The sequence below is a fragment of the Juglans regia genome, chromosome 13 (genome assembly GCF_001411555.2).
Source record: "Juglans regia cultivar Chandler chromosome 13, Walnut 2.0, whole genome shotgun sequence".
In the NCBI taxonomy this organism is placed as follows: Eukaryota; Viridiplantae; Streptophyta; class Magnoliopsida; order Fagales; family Juglandaceae; genus Juglans; species Juglans regia.
In genome coordinates, this window is record NC_049913.1 from 38692766 (window position 1) to 38719646 (window position 26881).

General features: G+C 35.8%; 4 protein-coding genes across 8 annotated transcripts; 3 read left to right on the plus strand and 1 right to left on the minus strand.

Moving 5' to 3' along the window:
* Positions 1–2571: 2571 nt before the first annotated feature.
* LOC108982533 (glutathione S-transferase T3-like) lies at positions 2572–3715 on the plus strand. The gene is made up of 2 exons (XM_018953939.2): positions 2572–3012; positions 3110–3715. The coding sequence occupies exons 1-2, from the start codon at positions 2572–2574 to the stop codon at positions 3713–3715; spliced, it is 1047 nt and encodes a 348-aa protein (XP_018809484.1).
* Positions 3716–3886: 171 nt separating this feature from the next.
* Positions 3887–5332, minus strand: LOC118344300. Its single transcript, XM_035684814.1, has one exon. The coding sequence runs from the start codon at positions 5330–5332 to the stop codon at positions 4070–4072; it is 1263 nt and encodes a 420-aa protein (XP_035540707.1). The 3' UTR covers positions 3887–4069.
* A 4823-nt stretch (positions 5333–10155) lies between these two features.
* Positions 10156–18231, plus strand: LOC108982727 (probable protein phosphatase 2C 76). Of its 5 annotated transcripts, none has more exons than XM_018954189.2 (10): positions 10156–10526; positions 10988–11016; positions 11209–11505; positions 12479–12606; positions 13218–13316; positions 13592–13750; positions 14113–14199; positions 16314–16405; positions 16911–16985; positions 17708–18231. In XM_018954189.2, exons 3-10 carry the CDS (start codon positions 11252–11254, stop codon positions 17864–17866), a joined length of 1053 nt encoding a protein of 350 aa, XP_018809734.1. In that variant the 5' UTR covers positions 10156–10526; positions 10988–11016; positions 11209–11251; the 3' UTR covers positions 17867–18231. The 5 variants fall into 5 exon arrangements, with proteins under 5 accessions (XP_018809734.1, XP_018809741.1, XP_018809748.1 ...); XM_018954196.2 differs by having other exon boundaries at positions 10170–10580; positions 17708–18126; XM_018954203.2 differs by lacking the exon at positions 10988–11016 and having other exon boundaries at positions 10170–10580.
* Positions 18232–20227: 1996 nt separating this feature from the next.
* Positions 20228–25658, plus strand: LOC108982708. Its single transcript, XM_018954150.2, has 2 exons — positions 20228–20327; positions 22972–25658. Exon 2 carries the CDS (start codon positions 23089–23091, stop codon positions 25465–25467), a length of 2379 nt encoding a protein of 792 aa, XP_018809695.1. The 5' UTR covers positions 20228–20327; positions 22972–23088; the 3' UTR covers positions 25468–25658.
* The last annotated feature ends 1223 nt before the right edge of the window (positions 25659–26881 follow it).

The window sequence follows — 26881 nt, forward strand, 5'->3', positions numbered from 1 at the left end:
TGTTATCTCTAAAATTTAGAGATGAAATTTAGGGTTTACGAGTTTGGCGCCTCCCATCCCATTCCCTAAATTAGGGATTACTTTTCGGGTATCTACAGTCGTTCCCCATATTTGGGGAACCACTGTACATCCCCAAAACGTCCGAACCCCAAATCTGTTGCCCTTCCGTCCCGCGTGTTCCTCTCTTCCCTCTCGATCGCCCTCGTTCGTGAAGGAGGCCCTCTCTCGCCCCGTCTGCCACCATCTACGGTGTCTTCTCTTCATCGACTCCACAGGAATGTAAGTTTTCTCTTCTCTGTGAAACTCGCGCCCTCTTCTTCTCTCCATGGATGGACTCTGTCCTCTCTCGCAGAGATTGAACAAACTGAGCCTCTTTCCATGGTGAATCTGATATATTTTCGAGTTTTATTGTTATGATCTATTGTATTTGTCAGTTTTGCCACTTGAAATCCGAGAACCCTAGATTTCAATTACTACTCTAGGGCATGAATATTCATGGATCTGTGACCCATATTCACTGGATTTAGAATGCATGTATCTGCCGTGGTTGGATTTTGTTCCTGGATTTATCGACTTCTTAGTGCTATTTTATCAATCGACTTGCTGCTATATACAAACACTGCATTTTATTGGGTGCTCTGCGGTTTGAATGAACAATTTTTATCATCTATCATTCACGGCACAGTTACTTTATTGTTCTTAATGGATAAATCTCAGACATTGCTCTGCTTTGTGGAGCTTGTGTGGAGTGTTGTGCATCATTTGGCCATTAATTCCTGAAGCTGAGTGCGTATGAAAACTCCCCATTTTTGTATGGCCCGACTCTTTTTCCCTTTGAATCATTTACCATAATCCAGTTGGTTATGTTGTCCAATGAGACCAAATGGTGTTATTTTTTATAGCACTATTACTGTCATTTTGTCATTACCAGCTTTGAGCTCCCTTGTTGGTTTGTAGTATTTTTGTTAAATGACTCTCTATGAAAAATATTACTTGTATGTGTTTAGGAATTTATACTTCAACATGATACATTTCTTGTATCATTCAACATGACTATAATGAATATTTCTTGTTATATAATTTGTATTTTGTCAATGACCATATATGTTTGGGTACATATGGCTATATACCTTTGGTTTGTGCTGTTTTTGCCCCCCATAATCCATATAATGGAGACAAACATGTTGTGTATTATTAAACTTTAATGGTTTATGTCCATACAAAGCCACCCGAATGATATATGTCCTCCTCTGATCACCACACATACAAAGCCATTTTTAATGACATTAACTGATTATTGATTGTGCTTTGTGCATCAATTTTTCATACAAAGGTATAAGCATATACTCCCTTAAATTTTCTGTTATTTAATCATATACTCTCTTCAATTTTCTGTTATTTAAATGAAGTACTCTCTTCAATTTTCTGTTATTTAATCCTATACTCTCTTCAATTTTTTGTTCCTACACTTTCTTTAATTTTCTGTTATTTAATCTTATACTCTCTTTAATTTTCTGTTATTTAATCCTATACTCTCTTCAATTTTCTGTTCCTACACTTTCTTCAATTTTCTGTTATTTAATCTTATACTCTCTTTAATTTTCTGTTATTTAATCATATACTCTCTTCAATTTTCTGTTATTTAATCCTATACTCTCTTTAATTTTATGTTATTTAATCCTATACTCCCTAATTTTCTGTTAGCTTATACTCTCTTCAATTTTTAATCCTACCTCATACCAGTTATTTAATCTGAGTTTGTGGCATGTGTTTGCTGGTTTGAGCTACTGTTATCTCTTTAATTATTGTTCCCATGGACTAAACTCTGTTGGTTTGACAAAGATAAAATCTGTTTTTATGTTCTTATGCACTTTGCATGCTGTTTAGTATTGGAATTTCCTTCTCTAACCCCTGGCTGTGAATCTGTCTGTGCTATTGGGACCTTTGTAGTGTTTAGTACTGATGAATAATTATTACTTGTGGGGGAGGGAGGGAGGGGGCTGCATGTCGACTGTTAGGCTATGATGATGGGGTTTAGTAAGATAATTCATAAGTGTTAATGGGCCCCATTGAGATGGCGGGGTAATCCTTACCCGAATGATCATACTGCAGTTTGTAATTGTTTTCACAAAAGGCACGTGGGGTTTGGGTAAGGTTTTGCAGCCATTTGATGTTGGGCTCATCTCTCACACATGATGTAAATTTTGTAACCCATTCTGAGCCACATTTAAAACACACGAGTGTTTAGGGAAGTGGATGGGAATGCTCTTATTTTTACGTTTTCAAACTAAATTTTTTATTGGATCTGAGTTGTCTTAACCCTTCGGCTGTGATGATGAGACAATCCGAACATGGTGATAAAACACTTTGGCGCACACCTCCATGGCATGGTAACCCGGATGGCCGATAAATAGTGGCAACCGGTTGTTGCAACCATGCAAGTATATGTGCCAAGTGTGTCGTCATACGTTGCCATATGATTCCTGAGCCGGCTACAAAAATCACTTGCAAATTTAGTTCTTAATTTTCTAACATGTGTATTACATGTTTTATGTTTACAAATTTTTAGAGATGGACTCAGGAGAACATGGAAATATGTTCTTCACTAGCCTCCTGACTCAGGAGCCTGAACTTGACCACATTTATGTTGGTCAAGGTGAACAACATCCAGTGACTTTGGATGACTCTCCACCCCCGCCCCAAGTAGATCCTCCCCCCTCTCAAAGAAAATCAGCCAGGGGTGCAAACTTCACCCCCGAGGAAGACAAGTTACTTGTCTCCGCATGGCTGAATAGTAGCATTGATGCCATCCAAGGAACGGACCAAAAACACGCCCAACTTTGGGAAAAAGTTAGTCAATACTTCAATGATTATAAAGAAAGTACAAATGAGCGAAGTGTTGGGTCCTTAATACATCGGTGGTCTGCCATTCAAAAGGCGACGAACAAATTTTGTGCTAAACTCGCCCAAGTTGAAGGGCTGAATCAAAGTGGCATGACTGAGCAAGACAAGGTATAAGCATCCACTTAATTATTATTTATATTCATTATGTTCCCTTTATCTGCATTTTGGGTTGGTTAATTATTTGATTTTCATTTTGAATTGGAAGTTTGACAAAGCGAAGGTCATGTACCAATCGCTTGAGAAAACAACCTTTCAGTTCGAGCATTGTTGGCAGCTATTGAAAGACCAGCCGAAATGGAATCAGCGTTGCACAAAAGACGGGACAAAGCGAAGGTCGACGATGTCCCCTACATATTCGCGTACATCATCCATGGCAACTAATTCACCCATTGATTCAGTGGGTGGTACAGAGGGCGAGAATATGGAAACTAATGATGTCATCGATTTGGATAGGCCAATAGGAAGAAAAGCTGAGAAAGGAAAACGTAAGGCCCAAGGCAGAGCCTCAGAAGAGCTTGTGGAGCTCAGCAAGAAAAGATATACTCTCCTAGAGGAGTCACGTGCTCAGGAGAAAGAATTTTTCCGACTCAAGGAGGAGAAGATGGCATATGAACGAGAAATGGAGGAAAATAAAACTAGACAAGAGGATGAGAGATTGAGGTTGGAGGCGGAGAAACTGGAAATCGCCCGGTTGGAGAGAGAGGAGCGCATAATGTTGCTCGATGTGAGTACGTTAAATGAAGTTCAGCAAGTATATTTCCAGCAACTTCAAAGAGAGATATTGGCGCGACGCACTGCATCCTCAGATTAAGGCTTTTTTTTTGTAACTAAACATTTATTCAGCACATAAATGTGATGTATATTATGAACCACTCGTTTATGGCACTTTTCTGCGTTTATTGTATTATATAATTTGTACGTTTGCAAAGTTTTATTAAGAAGATAGAAAACGTGATCGTCAAATTTAAATCATCCATGGAACGATATTTCTTGATTACAACTCGACATTACAAATTCTTAAACTATTACAGATAATGAAAATATTACAATAACTTAAACTGCATTTTCTTGAACCAAACATGTTTTTTGGAATGAAAATTCTAGAAACTTGAAATACACCGTCGCTACTAATGATAAAATAGAGACTCCAACACAACCTTCTCTTCTATTGTTGGGAATGAAATTGCCAGTGATGTTCAATTAAATCTGCTTGTAGATGATGATGTGTCGAGCTATCCCTAATTTCATGATGGCGCTGAATGAAGTTCATAAACTCATTTGTTGGATTGCGCGACAATTCTGGAATATCATCATCAAGTTGATCGTACTCCATGTTCAAACCCTGACTATCATCACGCTCGTCCTCAATGATCATGTTATGTAGAATAACACATGTTTTCATTATATTTGTTAGGTCATTGACTTTGAATAATCGGGAAGGTCCACGAACGATTGCAAATCGTTGTTGAAGTACTCCGAAGGCACGCTCGACATCTTTTCTTGCAGATTCTTGTGCTCTGGCAAAGTTTTTCTTCTTATTCCCTTGGGGTGATGGAATCGTCTTCACAAACGTTGACCACTTAGGATAAATACCATCGGCAAGGTAGTACCCCATAGTGTAGTCGTTGCCATTGATTGTGTAATTGACTGGTGGAGCACGCCCTTGAGCAAGTTCCGTGAAAATAAAAGATCTCTCTAGCACATTAATATCGTTATGTGAACCGGGCATACCAAAAAATGCATGCCATATCCAAAGATCATATGAAGCAACTGCTTCTAAAATAATAGTTGGTTCACGGATGTGGCCAGAGTACATACCTTTCCAGGCAGCGGGACAATTTTTCCACTTCCAATGCATGCAATCAATGCTTCCTAGCATTCCTGGGAATCCCCGTTGTTCACCAACAACAAGCAATCGAGCAATATCATTGGCATTTGGAGACCGCAAATATTCATCTGAAAAAATAGTTACGATTGTCTTGCAAAATTTTTTGAGACTCTCCATTGCGGTGCTTTCTCCAATACGTATGTATTCATCCATAAAATCTCCAGTAACCCCATAGGCCAGCATTCTAAGTGCTGCGGTTATCTTTTGCATAGAAGATAAACCAAGTCTTCCGGCATTATCTCTTCTCTGGACGAAGTACGGCTCGTAAACCTCTACCTCATTTAGGATACGGAGAAATAAGGGACGACTCATCCGAAATCTCCTTCGAAATAGATTGGAGGGATATACTGGATTTTCTGAGAAATAGTCACGAAAAAGGCACTCATGCCCTTGAATATGATCACGCCGAATAAACTTACGAGGTTGGCGATTGCCATGATGTCTCGATGACTCTCCATCAGCCTCGGCATTAATAACAGCATCTAGCTCATCATCAGATGACAAGTATGTAAGTAATTTGCGAAAGAAAGAACGAGCCATTTAATGAAGAGAGTTAGAAATGAGACTTCGATTTTTTAGAATGTGAATGCAACAAAAATGCATATTTATAGATAACAAAGTTACCGTTACATATAAGACACAAAATGTTAACGTTGAAGAAAAGACAAAAAAAATTACCGCTAGAGAAAAGACAAAAAAAGTTACCGTTAGAGAAAAGACAAAAAAAGTTACCGTTAGAGAAAAGACAAAAAAAGTTACCGTTGGAGAAGAGACAAAAAATGTTACCGTTTGATAAATGACAAAGCATGTGTACTAATCAGAACGAATTAAAAATGTTACCGTTATACTATTCTGCAAAATATTTATCATCAATAAACGAAAAATGCACATATTTAAAAAAATTATTATTTTTAATATCGATATTGAATTGAAAAATAATATTGTATCTGTAAAAAAAATCGTATAAATATTTATAAAATGTGATATTTGAAAATAAGAGAATAAGACAAAATAGTTAGTAGTTAAAAATGGAAATGGAAGTGAGAGAAAAAAATAATAAAGAAAGAATAGAAGAATATTATTTTAATAGAATAGAGAAAGGATAGGGAATGGGATGTAGAATGTTTTATGAAAATGAGTAAAATTTAGGATAAAATTATAGGGAGTGTACTTTTTAGCTAAAATTTAGAGAAAATTTTAGGCATCCGGATGGGGATGCTCTTAGGGTGAGTGAAAATATCTTTGAACACAAATTCATTTATTTCTCTTCCATAGTTTCTAGAGTAGTACTGACAATTATTCCATCTCTTCTTTATTTAACTTCCTAAACATTTCTTCTAGCAACTCCTTAATACTCTTGTAGGGAACACAGATTTTTTGAATTTTCTTTTAACACTATCCCCAGACATCACTAGTTGTAGTACACTTTCATAATATATGTCCAGTGGTTTCTGGTTCCTGTAGACAAAGAGAACAGTGGGGGTTTTCCACTATTCTCTTTTTACACAGGTTTAGCTTTGTAGGCAAGACGTTATGACAATCTCTCCACAAGAAAGTCTTAGTTGCTGGTGGAATTGACAACTTCCAAAGCTTGGTCCAAGTACCATTATTTGTATTCTTTTGTGAGCATTGGTATTGTAATCTTCTCTGCATTTCACCTTACAAATGATATGCACTCTTGACAGTGAAAATGTCATTAGTAGTGCATTGCCACATTAAATGATTTGGCCTATTACTATGACTGATAGGAATTTGGCATATGATACCTGCTTCTTCTTTTGAGAAAATTTCTTGTACCAAGTTTAGATCCCAATTCACAGAATTTGCATTTATCAAGTCCTCTACCTTAGCTTCCACATCCAGGATTGTCATTGCACTTTGAGGTCTAAAAGTACTTGGTAGGAGCAACCATCTGTCTGTCCAAACTTTGACTGATTTACCATTTCCAGTCCTTCATATTGTCCCTTCTTGAAGCAAGGGTCAAGCTGATAATAGACTCCTCCAAACAAAAGATGGTCTACTCTACATCTTGGCTTGAAAGAAGTTAGTAATTGGAAAGTACTTATACTTGAGGATTCTAGCAGCAAGTCAGTTTGGAAACTGTAAAATCCTCCAGCCTTGCTTTGCTAGTATTGCTAGGTTGAAGTTTTCAAAACCTCTGAGGCCCAGCCCTCCAGTAGCTTTTGATTTCCCCATCTAGTCCCAATTTATCCAATACAGTTTTCTTTCCTGACCTATTTGTCCCCACCAGTATCCCCCTCACCGGTTTTTTAACGTGATGCAAATTCAATTTAAAACTAACATAATAAAGTTGATAATTTTGATGCATTTAATCAAATGCATGGTATTATGATTGATTTATGATAAATTATGGTTGTAATTGTGAGTGCGCAAGTATTTATAATTTTTTAAAAATAAAAAAATAAAAAAAAATATTTTTAAAAATAAAAATAATATCAAAAACATATATTTTTAAAAATATTTTAACTTTTCAATATTTTTAATTATTTATTTTTATTTTTAAAAATTTTATAAAATATATTAATATATTAATTTTATTATTATTTACAAATTATTTTATTAATATTAAAAAAAAAAAAAAAAGATGTATCATTAAACGAGGAGGAAACTGATGGGGCTGGACAGTTGGCAGCATTTCGCCCACTTAATTTAGAGCAAGTCCGTTCTCAAAAACTTTATCTTATTTTGTATTTTTTGGAAAAAGACAGAACAAAGTTCCTCTCTCTATCGATTCACTGCCAACCACGTGACCCTATCGATTGCACGGAATTGATGGGCGATGAAATTTCAACGTGATCTGAAAGCACAATAATTTGCACACTTTTTACTTTTTATCTACATACAATGCCAAACCTACCGAAGTTAGGTCTCGAAAATGTGACTCGAGACAATTTTTTTTTTTATATTTTATTTAATAATTAAAGAAATATCTTTTTTAATAATATTGTAAATTTTTTATTTTTTTAAATATTTATGATGATTAAAAAAATATATAAAAAAAAATATATTTTTAAATATATTTCAAGGTATGAGACATGGTATTGGTCGGTTCCATATTTTCATGGCAGTGCCTCCAAGTTGTTGTATTTTCAATAAGATTTTGTTGCCCTTGATATTGAAGTGCCAAAAACAAGCCAGAAGGATTGGAGCGAGAGCTGCAGGACAAGTGCTACAATCAAATATGGATGGAATAATTGTTATCATCTCAAAGGATAAAAGGTTTATGAGCAGGCAAAGTCAAAAGCATTATTGTGCAATATCCAACACTGGCAGCCTGTCATCTTGTCTTTCCTCTGGCTGCAGATATTCACCAAGTCTATAATTACGTACCCTGGCCCAAACTTTAAACTATTATACAGACTTGGCTATGTCTGGGGTGTGCTCCACAAGCTAGTACAGCCGGTCTCACCTGACAATACTCGACCTACCTAGCTAGCTATATTCGTCAGGCTCCCACGAGGCTGACTCCATTTTCCACTATGCATTCTGCAATCTGCATGATTCAGAAAGGTTGTATTATTACTTCTCATGTTCCAAGGATGATTTGCCAAAAACAACAATGTTTGTACATTAACACAGACTTTTCAAGAGGAGAGAAATTTCTACAGACTTTAAGATTTTTTTTTTTTTTTCATTTTACAGTCTATATCAAATTATTGTGATTAACTATTAAAGTTTTCTAATATAATTTCACGTTTTAAGATTAAGAGTTAGATGATTGTTCTAGAAATTATAGAGAGAGAGGAGATGACTTTTTTTATAAGTTCACTTTTTCTCGCTCTTAAAACTAATGTATGTAGAACTTTCATTTAAAGGGTTCTTCATTAGGGTGGTTAAAAGGTTAATTAAGTGATTGTAACTCTTCATTCATGTGGACACTACATGAGCCATGGAATACCCCTTACTAACATCTCACAGTTGTCCTGAGTGGCATGCCCATTAACAATCTTTTTCTGATCTCTTAATCGATTATTTTTCATACAAAAAAATGAAGAGCACAACCTAATGATAAGGCAAAGGGTAAGAGTATTCTATAAGTCGTCATCTTATTAATATAGTACATCACTCATAACATCTAGTCTATGCCCTAGACTGTTTAATCTTACTAGGTTAAGGATCCTTAATCCTTTATGAGTTTATGATTCAAAGAAATTATTGACTTTATGCTCATAATTATATAAAATCAAAACGACATCATCATTTAGGCTATGAGACATAAAATAATAATAATGAAGAATTTAAATAATTTTCTCTAGACATTGATATCAAATAATTTAGATTTGACTGTTTTTCTAGACATATATACTTTGCAAGACTGTGTCACTTTTGGCCTTAAAATAACTTACTAAAATCGCAACATTAAATTTTCATCTCATGACATAGTTATTGCTTCAAATGTATAATAATAGATTATCTATTGATCGATCCATTAGGGTTTACCTAGTGATAGAATAAGGATCATCCAATCATTCACTCGTATGGTCGCCTACATGATGTATTGAATGATTGCTTTTGTTTGCTGTTACAAGAGAAGATTAGAGTATATTTATTTAAACTAAAAAATCCCTTCTTTAATAAAAATTAAAAAAGAAAAGAGAAAAGATGCCGGCTTTCGAATTATAAGTTTATTTGTTTTTAATTATATTTGAATATAATCTCCCTATCGACAAATTAAATCATGATTAATTTTTAATTACCTCAGGACTATTATTGATAACGTTTGTCTTCATCTGATGATTTGCTTTCTCTATCTCTGTTACTTCCAAGCTTTTTTCATCTATCATTTGCTATTGACTTTGGCTATAAGTGGGCTTATGAGTCACGAGGCATCATTCAGAAAAGAAACAAACAGGAAAGGATATAAATTATACATAGAAGAATCGAAGATATAACATTATTATTTTATACACTATAATAATCTCAGCAAAATATCCGAAATGTTTTTTTACTGTATTATTAAAATAAAAATCCGGCTTAGATGAACAGTTTTAATAAAAAATATTTTAGTAGATATTAATCCGGAACAATGCAAGCAATTAGATACCTCCGTATACTGTATCAACGTGGCGTATTCATTCTAAAAAGTAATAGAATGTATTATTAAAAAATTAATTTTTTTATGTGAATTTTATAGTTATTTAATTTTTTAAAATAATATTCAATATTTATATATTTTATAACTGTAAATATTATTTATCATAATCTAATTAATTAATATTCTTATTTATTCAAAGGTGATTCATTTATATTTGAATTTTCGACATAACTTTTTATAATTTTGAAAAAATAAGTATTATATGTCTTTTGCGAATTATAAATAATCATCCTGAAATCTAAGGAATCCCGGTCGTATTACCCCAGCCGCGAGCCGCGAAGGTGATGCATGAGCAATGCCACGTACCCACCTCTCTTCGGTGCCAAAGCTACAAAATACCATCACATCACTCCCTATCTCTCTGCTTCCATCTCACTTCTGCGCGATCTCGCTCTTTATTCTTCTATCTTAACCTCTTGAATCTCTCACTCGCTCTAGGGTTCAGATTCTCTCTCTCACTTTCTAAAGGGAGATACAGCACACGAAGCTGAATCTCCGCACTATCAGATTCGGATCCTCTCACTTGTGCCGAGCCGCACCTGATAACCTCGATTTGGTATCTTCGATCCGATCCGACTGTTACCGGAGCTGAACCTTGAGATTTTGGATGAAGATTACGTACTATTTCGAGTATTCTTGTCTAAAGTCTATCTAATTCAGCTCTATATTCTTGTAATTTCGATCGACTTTCTTAACGTCTTTTTGGCAGTTCGATGTTTCAAGTAGTTTGGAGAGCATAAGATTTGTGTCATCTTAATATTTGTGTCTTTATCTGATTTTTTAAAGATTTTGTGTGGTTGCTGAGAAAACTGAGAGAGAGATAGAGAGTGCGGTTGTTATGTTTTTGTTGTTGTTTTGCATATGGAGAAACTCAGCTGAATAATGCTATGTTGGCCTTATGAGGCTCAATTCAATGAACCTATAAATAAACAAAATTCTTCGGTGATATTTAACATGTCGTGTTTGAGTCAAAAAACGTGTCTTTGGAGTACGTTTTGGTGGTTATTTTGGTAGTTTTTATTGATGTTGTTGTGCTCGAATAAATAAATTTCGATTTTTTCTGTTTCATCTTTACCCAGGTGGTCGAATGTGTTGGAGTCGAATTCAGGTTTATATCTTGAAAATCTCGGTCTCATTTGGTAGTTCGTTCCATGTTTGTGTTGCTGTTATTTTGCTCCGATTATAAATTTTGAACGTATTTCTAAGAGCATTAGAAATGGAAGAAAAATAAATAACATTTTGATTTGTCATTTTGGGAGATTTGGTGTGATGTAGTAATTTTCGTAATGTCATTGGGCAGTAAATAAAAGAAGATCTGGCGCCAAAGGCTAGATTATTTGATTATGCAACGGTTGCATAGGAATGTGATTGTTCAAGCTGGGAATATAGGAATCTTCTCCAAAGGCAGAGTACAATTGGGTGATACTCAAAGGAGTTTGCATGCAGCCCTTGGCTTAAGGAATTTTTGGAATCGTGAGTTCAGAAAGAATTCGAAGATGATGGTTGATACAAGTGCTCCAGAAAAAGGGGGACCGACTGTTGATGTATTGCCAGAGAAGGACGAAGATGGAAGATTTGCTAGTGGAGGATGGAAAAGGTTAATAGGGGCTCGCCTCATTTATCACATATAGTTCTATATGTTTCTTTTCTAATTATGATTCTGAACCCTATTCCTTGTACTTTTTCAGCTATAAGTAAAACCGTTGAGTGCTGTTTTGTCATCATAGATTCCCTATATGTTGCCAGTTAAGACCAAGCATGCTTAGTGTTGTAATTGTATGTACTCGTGCATGTAGTTTCCTTGCTGACCGTTTACTTATTTATTTGTTTATCTTTTTTGCATGTTTTTTACTAAATCATATTTTTGCAAGGAAGCCACACATTAAATTTAATACAAGTTCGTTGTACTTTGACTTGTAAATATAATAAAAATATTTTGACTAGCTTTTAATACTAGGATGTCATTACGACTCAAACCAATTTAAAAAAAAAAAAAAAAAATCAAAGGATCTCCGAAATTAACATTCCATTTGGTAGCAAAGAACAAGAGGCATTATAAAGAAGTGCTACAGCCACAAAGATATTTCACAAAAAAAAAATTACAAACTGATGTGGCTTCATGTGATATGTTAGATTAACTTTACAATAAAAGTAATTTTATAATCTGATGTACCACATCAATCCACGTCAATTTGTGAATTTATTTACTTTGGTGAAATCCTTTTATGGCTAAAGCATTTCTCTTTTTAGAATCACGTGGAGAAAATGGTATCTCAATCACATAAGGAGTAAAGTTATTAAGTTGTTACTTAATCTCTTTTGCTTAAGTCATCTTTGCTTTTCTCCAATAGACTTACCGAAACTGGAGCGAATTGGATGCAAATGTTTCATGTTCAGGGACATATTTCTGTTAATCATCAATCTAATATCAATAAAATTTATTGCTTACCTATCAAAAAAAGTAATGATCAATCTAAAGTTTTCCTAGTGACTGCATTTCGTGCTCTTAGTGTACCTATTATCTTATGAGATCAAACTGAACTGGTCTCGAGTCTCTTCTTAATTGGCAGTGAAGATGGAAAACTGAGCTGCGGATATTCAAGTTTTAGAGGAAAGAGAACAACCATGGAGGATTTCTATGATATCAAGACATCGAAGATTGATGAGCAAACAGTCTACCTGTTTGGAATATTCGATGGTTAGATTTTCTCTGATCCTCTTCTTGCTTTAGAGAAATACATTATGTATGGAAGTATCTGTGATACATACAGATGGTGTCCTACATGACTCCATGTAAAGGAAGAATACAAACTGCTACATTGGAGTTACGTTGTTACATTTTCCTATATGCACGTGACTGAGGAGGCTAATTACTGACGACGTATGACTGTCTCCCCATGTCTTTCTTGACTGCTACATACAAAATTATGATGTGCAGAGGAAATCTGGATGTGGAACAAACCTAGGGCTTTTGATCACTGTTCCATTACTTCATGGTTTTTACTAAGGAAATCTATTATGTAAAAGTTCCACTAAGTCCAACATTATTGCCATTTGACCATCTACATGCTTAATTAAAATAAAATCATCCAAGAATGGAAAAACCTAAAATTTTAACAACTGTAATTGTCAAGCCACACTGGTGTGGGTTAGATCTCAGAGGTTCTGTCTCATTAAGGATTGACTCTGGACCTGTTCACACGGTCCACTTTCTTGGCATTTCAGCTATAGATAATTTCCATTTACAGTAACCTCTTAGGTATTTGTGTACGATGCAAGGTCTCTAATAAATATGACATGTATTTACAGGTCATGGGGGTTCTCGTGCAGCTGAGTATTTAAAGGAGCATCTGTTTGACAATCTCATGAAGCATCCACAATTCATTATCGACACCAAATCAGCTATTCGTGCGTTCAAGTTATCTGATGCCCCATTTTCATGCACCTGTGAAGCAGCAACCTTATGCGATTGTCGCATATTACTTGCTGCTGGTGTTCTGATGCAGGACCTCATGCTAGTGGATATATTTAGTAACAATTTCTGTCTCATACAGGCAGAAGAAAATGGCTTTAAGTCTTTTTCAATGCTGGTTCACAGTGCCTGGGGTCCTGCATGGGATGCTTTTTCACCACCTGATGTGGGCTTGCCATATTTCTATTTGGTAACTTGGGTAAGCTTGCAGGTGAAACATATCAACAGACTGATGCTGATTTTTTGGATTCGGAGAGAGATACTTACCGTGATGATGGTTCTACGGCATCGACAGCTGTGTTGGTTGGTAACCATCTATATGTTGCCAATGTTGGAGATTCAAGGGCTGTAATATCTAAGGCTGGCAAAGGTAATTCACTCATCATGTATTTTACTATTTTGTTGTTGGTAATTGCTTAGATGAAAGTTACCTATAAAAAACTCTCGGATGAAAGTTTCTGACTAAAATCACGGTGGAAATCAATTTGTTGAGCTGAAATTTATAAAGGACATAAAATACTAATAACTAGAGATCTAAGGAATTATACTTGTTACCGCTCTGAGATTTAGTTCATCTAGAAAACATACACTTCTATAATGTAATATCCTATGAAAGAATTAATTACTCATGATTGCAGTAATTACTCCCATGCTAAAACTCTAAATAAATTATAAGAACTATGGAGCTGTGAATGGGACTTCTAAGTGTAGCTTTTTTCCCCTTTGTAACAGCAATTCCTCTCTCTGAAGACCACAAACCAAATAGAAGCGATGAGCGGAAAAGAATTGAAAGTGCTGGGGGCGTTGTAATGTGGGCCGGTAAGGTTAATTTGTGAATTTTCTCATTGAAACAAGGGTTAAGTAATTTATCATGTATCATTTATGTATGTGGTGCAATTGATCTACAAAACATGGGTCAATGTTTTAGTGGGTCTTGCCTCTGAGTTACTGGTATAAAGAGTTAGGCTTGTCAAATGAATGGGAAGTTTTGGCAGAGTACTTTCCCTTGAGTGGTAAGAGAAAAGCTAGTTCTCTAGGATCATTGGATTTACTAATATATTGGCAGAGGAGATATGATTTGAAGTTCAATTGACAAGCCTTTCTGCTCTATTTATTCTCTTGTAATTATCCCCATTCAATACAAGAACATTTGCCCAAAGACAGAGTTTGAAAGAAAAACTCTCTAAATTCTACCAATGAACGTTCTCTATCATCAAAACACCGCCCATTCCTTTTAGCTTTTCCTAGCTCTTAGTTCCTTGCTTGTATTTTGGTGTTTCCGCTTGTATACTCCTTGTGTACTTGGGCTATGCCTATTTACTTGCCTTAATAAAACTTCTTATTACTTATAAAAAAAATTATTCTCTCATTATTGCTTGATCTTTTGTTGGCTGATGGTGCCTTAGTTTTTTTTTTTTTTTTTTTTATCAGCAAGGCTGATGGTGCCTTAGTTAATATAAGGTAATGCAGCTAGACATGGCATATTGATGTAATGAAACTCAACCATTCCTGAATTTTCCATCCCAAAAAAGGTCTCAAATGGTAATCAGGATGAGTCCGGACCATGCCAACCTTGATCCATTGTATTTGGAACAACTTTTTCTTAGGGACGGAACGCCGCAGGGCCAACAGAATTCTCAACTAGCCAGTTTATATAGGTGTACTTGCATATATCTTGTTTCATATTGCCTATGATGCATGTTAAAATAAAATGAATTGCGTTTGTGCTAACTTCATTTATTTTATATCATATGCATATTTGTATTCATAAATGTGCAGCATTAACCTATAGTTTTTGGAGAGAGGGTCTATCTTTCCTCATAAATAGGATGTGGAGTGTGAGGTGGTGCTTCAATCCTGGATGAGTGTGTGACTTGCATTTACATTGCAATAAACAAATATATAACTAAATTAAAGAGTTTTACGTGAACAATGGAAAAAATGGAAATCTGAATGACACAAACCAAACTAAACTCGGTTGTAATAACTACAATCACAAACCAACTAGCAGTGAGTTGTCTAGTTACCGGCTGCATTTCACTTTTTCACATTCTGATAGAAATTGGTATGCTTTAAAAGCCTGGCCTCTTGATCTTTTGGCCAACAAGCTCCCATTCACGTAGGGACCACATACCCCATTGTTGACACATTCCAGAACCTTTTCTGACTTTTGTTCTTCATGCCCAAAATCATAGGAGTGTTATAGAAATCTCTAATTTCTTGGGCAATCAACTACGACGCTAAGGGTGGTAGCTCAACTAGAGGGAAGTTTAAAGGGAGGGCATTGTGAAGACAGGAATCAAGGGGTTGGGGTTGGGTTTTTGGGTAGAGTTTTAGTTCTATGGGAAACAAGGGGTTGGGGTCGGGTTTGGTGTATTTTGGGTGGTTTTTTCACGGGCTTTTTGGGTCATTTTGGGTAAGGTGTTTTTTTGTATACATTCAGTGTACTTGGTTTTTCCTTTTGATATATATAATATTTTTACTTATAAAAAAAAAAAATCGCTCCTACACAAAATGAATTATTGATTGCACAATGGGTTTTCTTGTCTGAACTCTGGGCCATTAGTACTCATTTGTGTTAGTCATTTCTCACCATGTGTTTCTTCAGTGCTACTCATCATTCCTTTTTTCATCATCCTCTCATCATCCCATGATGTGGTATTAGATGATTGGAGACTATTTATTATATTTCACTTGTGAACCTATCATCTAATGCCACATCATGGGATGATGAGAAAATTGATGATAAATAGATTTTTTCTTCTTGAGTGCTCAAATATATCTTGAATTTCCTTTCAAATTTTTTTCCCTGCATTTTCAGGCGGACACAAATAACTACAATTATTGTCTTTTTTAGTATTATGCTATCCACTATCATTAACAAAATGACAATTCCAAATAGCTGAACTTGATGTGTTGGATTCTGTTTACAGGAACTTGGAGGGTGGGAGGCGTGTTAGCTATGTCTCGTGCTTTTGGAAACCGGATGTTGAAGCAGTTTGTTGTGGCGGAACCAGAGATTCAGGTAATCCTTGACATAATCTTTTTTATCTTGTAAAGGTCTCTGTAGTATGAATTTATTGTAAACGATTTGAATGCAAATGGTGCATGGCACTAACAGTTGATGTCGATGCTTCCCAGTTTTGCCTAGAAAATCTCCTAGAAACAAAAGTAGTCATGCTCAAATGAATTCAATCCTAATCTTGTAGTTACAACCTGCATCAACTGCAAAATTAGCAACCCTTTATTTCAATATCAACATAGTGTATAGACAACCTTTTATTTATTTTTATTTTTTATTTTTTTATAGTTTTTTATTTGTATTTGTGTTCTTATCTTTTGTTTTTTAATTCATGTTACTAGGCTACCCTTTACATACCTAGAAATTCCTCATGTGAGTACAGAATAGAACAAAAAGCTTTCTCAATGAAAATCATGCTAGAGTTCTTTGTATCATATATAGGTCATCAGTTCTGTTACCACAGGTGCTAGTTATGAAAAACTAATAATACATGTAATTTTGTTTCCAGGATCAAGAGATAGATAAAGAATTTGAATTGCTAGTGCTGGCAAGTGACGGACTATGGGATGTCGTACCCAATGATGTAAGCCCAACACCGTCTCTCCCTCCTCCCCCAAACAGCACACACCCTCATGTAAACATACACATGCATTTGCACGTGCATGCTCTCACACACTTTGGTCACTGATGATATTTTATTGGGAAGTGGGTTTGCCATTTTTAGTGATGACTGACCTGATTGAGCTCACACTTTGGTCGATGATATATTAATTGGGAAGAGGGTTTGGCATTTATAGTAATAATTGACCTAATTAAATATGCACAATCATTTTCCATTATCTACCCAATCTAAATGAAGCATTGGTCTTCCAAGAATTATAGATTACTTTAGATATAGACAGTCATGAAAGAGGAAAGGAAAAAGAGATGAAGCCTCTTTAATTCTGTTGATTTTTACTCATATGATGCCCGATTGTGTTTTTTCCTTGAAACTCAAGATAGAGAAACTCAAGAAAACTGAGCCATGAGGTTGATATCTACCTTGTGATACCTGTCATAATACCAACTAATACAGGTCCTTGAAGCATGCATCAGGTCGTGTATATTGTAGAACGTAATTTAGTGAAGACTGATACACTCTCGTATGTTGACAGTCTTCTTTGTATAAATCAATTGGCGTCTTGTGGTTAGCTTTGGTGCAGTGATGGTGTGAGGGAGTCGAATAATTCAATGATGGTTCTCATTCTCTTAATTTTTCTCACCTTTAAATTATCTGCCCCATCCTCTTGTACACACTTTTTACAGGATGCTGTATCTCTTGCCCGAACTGAAGAAGATCCAGAGGCAGCAGCTCGGAAGTTAACAGAGGCTGCTTTTACCCGTGGCAGTGCGGACAATATTACGTGCATTGTGGTGAAATTTCTTCATGACAGAGCAGATCCGGCCAGCCCCCAGCATGATTAGAAATTTTCTATTGCATGGGTGGATCAATTAATATATTACGTAATATTAGTAATCGAAATCTGCACATGCATACTGCCTGAACATGCATTTATTCATTGCATTTCCATTCCTGCTTGGTTGTGTATTTTAAAAACATGGGCTTTGAGACCTGTTTATTCAAGCATATGTCCCTGTATCGTTTGTCGATCTGGCTGTAGTCGTTCCTTTAGTTTTTTTTTTCATATTTAATAATAAAGTGTGATGCTTTTTCTTCTTTTGAAGTTAAAATTTGTATGTAGGGTTAGTGACTTATTCCTACAAGAGTAATGTTAGATACAGTCATGAATTGAGTGGTTTATTATTAAAAAATTAAATTTTCATGTAAAGTTTCATACATTTTTTAAAAGTAGTGTGCAGTGCTTGCATATTCTGATGCAAATGTCATTTCTCAATAAGGTATAAAAAAAATACAGGAAGCTCTGTTGATTCATTCATTCTCGACAACTCAGGAAATGAAATACTTGGACGTAATCCCATTTGGAAGACCCAAAGTGTACAAGGACTTTGCACTAGCTAAGGTCTTCCTCTGATTGAGAGCCTGCACTGCGGATGGCGTCCACAAACCCACTACAGAAACATGGAAAACGTCATGGCATCAATGGAATAGATGATAAAAAAAAAAATGATAATAAAATGTGAACAGATTCTTTAAATCTTGGAAGATGATCAAAGGCTCTATCATATGTAGCTTGAAGTTCAATGCCATGCCGATGCGTGAATATGAGCTAGATTTTGGAGGTTAGAGTTGACAGCCAAAAGAATATCCTAATCCCATTTGGGCATATTGTTCAAAAGAAGCTGAAATGGTTTTGGGACTTGAAGGATTCTCTAACTGCATCAAACTGCACTTGTGTCCATCATCATTCTTCAACAAGGAGCAGTGCAGGAGGCTTCTAGCAAGCAAAATCATTATTCATTAACATGGATTTAAATATTCTCACAAAATATATTGTTCTCTATTTCACTTGAAACGAAAATCTTCTATATAATACAAAAATATGATGTTTTACTTATCAATCTTATCTTTCCTATAAATACAATACCTAAAATACTTTTATATTCTATATTAAATGAATATATCATATATTTAAGTGAAGTTGGTTTTACTAAAAATAAGAGACCAGATAAAATTAAAAACCATATTAAGCTCAAACCCATCTCAGATATACATAGTACCATTTTTTGTTTCTATCTGAAGCTTATCTATTGTCCATTCCAGATTTAACCACCTGACTTTTTAAGAATTGAGTCAATACGTGATTGATACACAAAACAAAGTGTTGTGTTTCCTTTTTTGTTTTTAGTCCCAGAAAAGTTTTGACGCACCTTTTCATGATAGATCTTTTATCAATTGATAACGATCGGTGGCTCCAATTAGTCAACTCGTTAAAATTTAATTACGAAAAATTAGAGAAGTCCTTATTTTTCTTCAAATATTAGATTAACTTCACAATTTCCTTCACTTGGGATGGTTTCATGGATGAGGACATTCCCCACACATGTTATATTATATTTTTATGCCTGGCTTTGATATAGTAGATGATATGAGATGAGATGGTCTCGTATAATCATTACAATTTTGTCAAACTTTTACATAAAATATAATAAACAATTCAACTTTTTCAAATTTTAAAATAAAAAATAATATTTATAAATAATATTATAATAATATTTTATTTAACTTTTAACTTTTATCTCATTTGATCTCATATGTGTAACTAAACGAGGCCATCATTCGGATCTCATTATATTGACGTAACATTATCTATTAATTCTCAAATTTTCTTACTTAAAAAACCAAGAGTTAATCCAATTACCATGTAATACCGCATCAATATAGTAATATAAAAACAAAATACCGTATACAATAATTTTCATATTTTAATATAGGAAATCACTATATTAAGCATCTCACAATTTTCATTTTCAATCAATATGTTAACCATGAGGATTTGTACATCAAAATGTGGATGGTATATAATTATTAAAAAAAAAAAACTTTAGGCAATTTGAAGTGTAAATTTATGAAAACATAATTTCTCATTATAGAATTTTTCTTTTTATTTAGAAGAATTTAACCATGAATGCTTTAACATTTTTTAACACATTACAAATTTGCAAACTCAACCTAAAGGTTAAAATTTAACCATAGTTAGCATCTAGGTTCCAACTTATTATAAAATAAAGTGCATTAGGGTTAACCAAAAAAAAAAAAAGTAAAATATTAACCCAACCCATACTTGCTTTTTTTTTTTTTTTTTCTCTCTTTAATATTATTTATTATTATTATTCTTTTAAAGTTATTTGGGCATCTGAGAATTCCTCTCATGTTCTTGGGAGGTTTTGACAAATAGGTGACTCTGCACAGTGATGGTCTTCTCGGATTCCAAATTTCTTCATGTCAGAGACTTTTTTCCAAAGGGTATTTACTAAATTCTCCATTTTTCAATTTTCCCTCAGAAAGAGCAAATTTTACTGATAAATTTCTGTACCATCTAGGAAAATACGGAATCTAGGGTTTTGTTTGGAAAGTACAGAATGATTTAGAATTTAAATGGTGCTACTATAAATTGACCGTTACTCTGATTCCTCTGCTCCTGTAGATCCACGGCCAACTTTTGCTCATTTGATCTTTTGAGTTCTCTAAGTTGGTGAATTCAGTTTGTGAACCGTTAACGCTTCCCTAGTTTTTTCCTGTTACTTTCTTTTTGAATTTATCTTAATATTATTTATTGAAGGTTTTGTGGGAAAATGAACGTGTTAGGGAAAAAAGCGAGTTCTTATGTGCTACATTTCGTGGGCATTCTGCATGCTGGCTATAATTCTTTATGAATGAGTTTCTTACTTGTTGTTTCATATAATTCTCAGTCGTTTTAAGGTAATTATCGTAACTATAAATTTTGTGGTGTTGAGCATAGAATATTGGGTATACTACTGACGCACCGATTCTCAGTCTCACTTTCTGAATGGTTTTGTGATCTTACCCAAAATATTATGAAGAAAACGAAAAGCAGATTCTTTTTGCAATAACTTATTTCTTCGTATTTCTGTTTTGTGTTGCATGGTGAAAATACTTTTATCGGAATAAATTAATTGTCATTTTTTCTTCGTAAATTTGATTCAGTTACGGGTTTTTTATTTTAGTTTAATTTTCTCTATGTTTAAGAATGGTCATTTTACTTGATTAGACTGTTCTGATCACTGATGGACTATCAGATTATCTTCTATAAAGGCATTGTGGACGCAAGAAGGCTTGTTGTATAAAGGTGGGGTGTGGAGTGTAGAATCATGGATGTTAGGGTTTAACCATTGCTCTGAAAAAAATTGTTGATTAAGTTATTTAAACAGATACCAAAACTTCTTTGATGTTGTCTTCCTCGTATATACTGGTGTCACTACAATGTAGGGGTTTTGGGATCCTTGGAAAACAAGTGGCTAATTTGGATGGGGATCAGTAATACTATTCCTCCTATAGTCGATGACTGTTATTGACTACGTGAGATTGGAAATTCCAAAAACATGCATCAATAAGAAAGATGTACTTTGCTGATTCGAAGTTATCAAAAAAGGAAAGGGGGTTGTGCAAATTATGACAATGGATTGGAGGTAATTGGGAACATTGCCCTAGATAGGAATGCCTGGTTAAAAGGATCAAAGTAGCTGACCCGAATTACCTGGGATTAATGTATGGTTTTGTCAAGCTGAAAATGCATACATTTACAAGATTGATTGACCTGTATGTTTCCTGACCCACCCGTGGATAGCCCAAGTGATGAGGGCGAACTTGTGCGCATGAACCCCATGTCAGAGGTTCGATTCCCCTTGGGATCAAACTGCGATTTAAGTGAGAGGGTGGCGGTGGGTTGTTGTGCTGGTCTCCTGGGGGTTTAGTTTCCATGGGTGAGTCCTAAGGGCTCTGCCGTGGAATGGTTTCCCCCTCATAAAAAAAAAAAAAAAAGTTTTTCGATATGGGTTATGCGGTAGATATTGCAGGTTGAGTGAAACAAAACTTAGGAGCGTTATCTGGTGGTTTATTTATATAAATGTTCTCTATGTTCTATACCTGAAAACACCCAAAACAATGTCCACATGTAAAAATCTGGGGAGCTAGAGGTAACTATTTTAAATTACAACCTTCATGTCTCTGCTTGCAAGTGATAGACCTCCACCACAAACTATGGGCATACTAGGTTCATTTGATTATTAGATGACAGAACCACCAAAAGAAATGCTTACATAGTCGATTTGTTTTTTGTTTTGTTTTTTTTTGGGGTGGGGGGGGCGATGGATAGACAAAGCTACTCTCATCTATCAAGCGAAACTTATCTGCATCTCCCACTGTCTTATGTTTCTACAATTCCATGACAAGAGCTGTGGAGTTTAATGCATACGTGGAATTTGATTCGGTTCCTTCTTGGTTATTGAAATTATTTTTATTTTATGCTCTCTGTGTGTGTGTGTGTGTGTGTGAGTATACATGTGTCCGTGTCAACTGGCTGCCATTTTTGAGTTATTATATGTTTTCACACTCTTAAATGTTTTGGTTCAATAATTGGAACAATTCTATAGATGTCCACTGGCATGTCATGGGCATAAGTCATAGAGAACCACCCTAAACGCTAAGTTGCTATGACCCAAATTTAACTTTTAAATATAAAGATTTAGTAATGAGTGCTTAAGCTTGTCTGTAGATCAGAGAAAGATTGTTATTTGAAGAAGGCTAGGTGTATATTGTTGCCTATGTGGAGCTGTATTCAACCTATGCTTTTGGACAAGTATTGTTAGTAACTTGTATTACTGATTTACTGCATCATCTATTTGAATGATACTAATATTTTGTGCTTATCTTCAAGTTCAACAAAGTATAATGGTTTGCTTATCCTAGCCATTTGGTTTTATGGAACACAAATTCAGTTACTGAATAATTTGATCTGTATCTTATTGTTCTTTTTGGAAGGATTTAAATTACTTGATTCATGTACTGTTGATCAAAATTTGACCTGAATGTCTCTTTCTTAAATATAATAAACATTTAAATTTTTTGTTTAATTTTTGCTGGGGTTCAGGTTTCTAATTATTGAAGGTACTAGCTTAAGCAAAAGAGCATCAGGTTTTTGAATCTGATATTTCTGGTTATATATTGCGTATATTATTGGGTTTTGCAAGCTGAGGAAGAAAGTATTATGGAGTGCAATAAAGATGAAGCTGTCAGGGCTAAAGACATTGCAGAGAGGAAGTTTGCAGAGAGAAACTATGCTGGTGCAAAGAAATTTGCTCTAAAGGCTCAAAATTTGTATCCCGAGCTTGAAGGGCTCTCTCAAATGTTGACAACACTTGACGTTTATATCTCTGCAGAAAACAAAATAGGTGGGGAAGCAGATTGGTATGGTGTACTTGGCGTAAACCCATTGGCTGATGATGAGACCGTAAAGAAGCAATACAGGAAGCTAGCTCTCACTCTTCACCCTGATAAAAACAAGTGTTTAGGTGCAGAGGGAGCATTTAAGTTGGTTTCCGAGGCCTGGAGTTTGTTATCAGATAAGGCTAAGAGATTGGCTTATAACCAGAAGAGGAACTTAAAAGGATTTCAGCAGAAAGCTTCAGCCTGGAGTGGTGGTCCATCAGGGCCACCCAGAGCAAATGGATTTCATAATGTTACTAGTAATGTTACTTCAACTGCAAGGAATACCCATAGCAACACTCGGGTGGGTCCTACTTCAGTTCCTCGTCCTCCACATATCAAAACTGATACTTTTTGGACTGTTTGTAATCGATGCAAGACACATTATGAGTACCTCAGGATTTATTTAAATCATACTCTGCTTTGCCCTAATTGTCATGAGGCCTTTATGGCTTTAGAGAAGCCTCCACCTCCAAATGTCTTTAAGTCATCCGGTTGGACTTCTCGCCAAACACATCAGAACTCAAGACATCACGCTACAAGCAGTGACACATATAATGCTACTAGGAATTGTAAAAGTGCTCAAAATTTGGAACCTGGGGGATCTGCAGGTCTGAATTCATTCAATAACACTAACTTTCACTGGAATTCTTTCTCAAGAGGGGCTGATTTTAGTTGCACTGCTGCATCAACTTCTGCTGCTGCTCAAGCTGCAACTGTCGTTCAACAGGCTAGTGAGAGAGTGAAGAGAGAACGTGAGGATGCACGGTCAGCTGACAGCAAATGGGAGAGGAGTCATCTATACAAGGGACTGGGTAATTCTGCCTTTACAGGAGAGATGCCAATGAAGAAGAGAAAGCTAGATGACAGTTATGGAGGCTATGTGGCAAATCAAATGACCATGGGAAATGTAGGACCTGGCATGGGAGCTGCATCTGAATCAACCAAGGGTTATTCTGGAACAGAAAAGATCTATGGTTTTGCTGGCACATATAATAAGCCTAACAGTGAGAGAGAGTTGATGTTTTTTGAAACAAAGAACATGCTAATGGATAAGGCTCGGATTGAACTCTGCAAGAAACTTAAAGAATGGAGCTCATTAACTGAAACAAATACTGCGAACAAAGAGAAGGAAAAGGTGAAAAACAGAGAGACCAAGAATCATCGGAGTGTGGTGAATGATGACACATATGACCTGCATAAGGAAGGTGAGTCAGATGTTAGTGGCAAAAGACAGCAAAACAAGAAGTCTCTGTCTAACTGTACTGATGATGATACAGACCAAGATTCTGTTGCATCACTGTCGATCAATGTTCCAGATTCTGACTTTCACAATTTTGACCTGGACAGAACTGAAAGTTCCTTTGAGGATAACCAGGTCTGGGCTGCATATGACGACGATGATGGCATGCCTCGCTACTATGCTCGAGTTCACAAGGTGATCTCGTTGAAACCATTTAAGATGCGGATCAGTTGGCTTAACTCAAGGAGCAACAATGAATTGGGCCCACTACACTGGATAGGTTCTGGTTTTTCCAAAACTTGTGGGGATTTCAGGGTTGGCAGACAGGAAACTACCGAAACATTAAATTCTTTCTCTCACAAGGTTACATGGACAAAAGGAACCCGTGGGGTCATTTGCATATATCCTATGAAAGGCGAAGTCTGGGCTCTTTATAGAAACTGGTCCTCGGATTGGAACGAGCATACACCTGCTGATGTCATACACAAATATGACATGGTGGAAGTGCTTGATGACTTTAACGTGGAACAAGGTGTGTCAGTTATTCCCCTTGTAAAAGTTTCTGGTTTCAGGACGGTGTTTCACAAGCACATGGACCCTGTGGAGGTCAGAAGGATTCCCAAAGAAGAAATGTTTCGCTTCTCTCATCAGGTCCCTAATTGCTTACTGACAGGCCAAGAAGCTGATATCGCTCCAAAAGACTGCCGGGAGTTGGACCCAGCAGCTACCCCTTTGGAACTCCTTCAGGTTATAACGGAATCTAATGAGCCTGCATTGAAAAACTGTGTCGAGGAAGATGTGTTGCTGAGTATCCCAAAAAGAAATGTAAACGAGACGGTGGGGAATGCTCAGACAAGTAACCAAGATGATAGAGTGGCAGCAAAGGATGACACGCTCACCAAAGATGATGAGAGATAATGGTGCTTGGCGCTGATGGGTAAACGATGCTAAAAAAGCTAAGATTTCCTATTTAGGATGTGTTTCTCGCTGGATACACCCCTTTTTGAGTTTTTTTTTTTTTTTTTCTTCTTTTGCAAGCCTGACCCTTATTGTAGAAAATGCTTAATTGGCTATTCATGGATCAAAAGTGATCCAGAGTTTTTTGGTTTTCTAGCTGTACATTATTGGGACAGTTAAGTTTCACATGGATGGAAGCTCATGCATGACCATACTGAGTATCACCATCAGGTCTTTTTCTTCAAGCTATAGGAGATAAAAACGTTACAACCTTGACTTCATGGGCATTTCATGATCCAGATGTGGATGCTTCTCACCCTACTCGATTTTGTTTCTAGTTTTTATATACAAGATGTATTTATACGTTGTTTGTCCGAGATCTTAGAGATTTTTTACGTGATGGACTCATTTTGTAGTTTCCCTTTTCAATTTCCTGTAATCTGCAACAACCTGCTATGATCAATAGCCGTTTCTATATTTAACCGAGAAAGGTTGCCGAGTTTGAAATCTTTGTGGAGTGTTTATATGATATAAGGTTTTAAAAGAGGGATTATTTAAAAGGAACAAGAAAAATGATTGATCTAGGTTATATTTTATTAACATCTTTTTACTTGCTCCCTTCCCCACGGACAATCTCGGAAGATCAGCTGTTGTTGACTATATATGGGAATAATGAACTGTCGTTTGCTTTGATATTGGGGATCTTTGGATTTGCTTCAGGCACTCTTGCTATTTGGTTTGTGGCAACTTAGCTCGAGAAGTATGTTCCTTGCATTGTTTGACGTTTTCTTTCTTTTCCCACTACTGTTTAGGTTGCTTTCTTCTTCACAGGTACCTGGTCTTATTCTAGAATATTGTTCAGTCGGGCATGATTATTATTTAAAAGAAAATAGTGTTCTTAAAACCGATCTTAACAACTCTTACTTGATCACTGTATGGTACTGCACATTGTTGTGCCAGTCTGATCTCTTTCGTCTGGTTTGGATAGAACCCATCCTCCTCTTCACTGTATAGGTTATTGTTTTGGTGCGGTGGGAATGGAGTAGGGTTAGAATTAAGCATTTTGAAGATTTGAGGTCAAAGAATCTATTGGTGACATGCGTATAGTCGTTGGACTCACACAATAGCGCCAATGGTGTGCGGAAATAATGCCCGATGTGGGTGGTACATAAGCCGCACATGCATGCATGCATGCTTGTCGATCGGGTGACGGTGTTTCTAGACCCATCTTGTAGATCTATGCTTGATGAGTGCGGTGGTGTGGCGCGTGTACGTATGGTTTTGGTGGCCTGAAATCAATTATATAGAAAACATTTTTCGACCTAGTAGAGAAAGCAAGTCATGAGAAAATAAGAAAAAATCTATCTTTACGGCT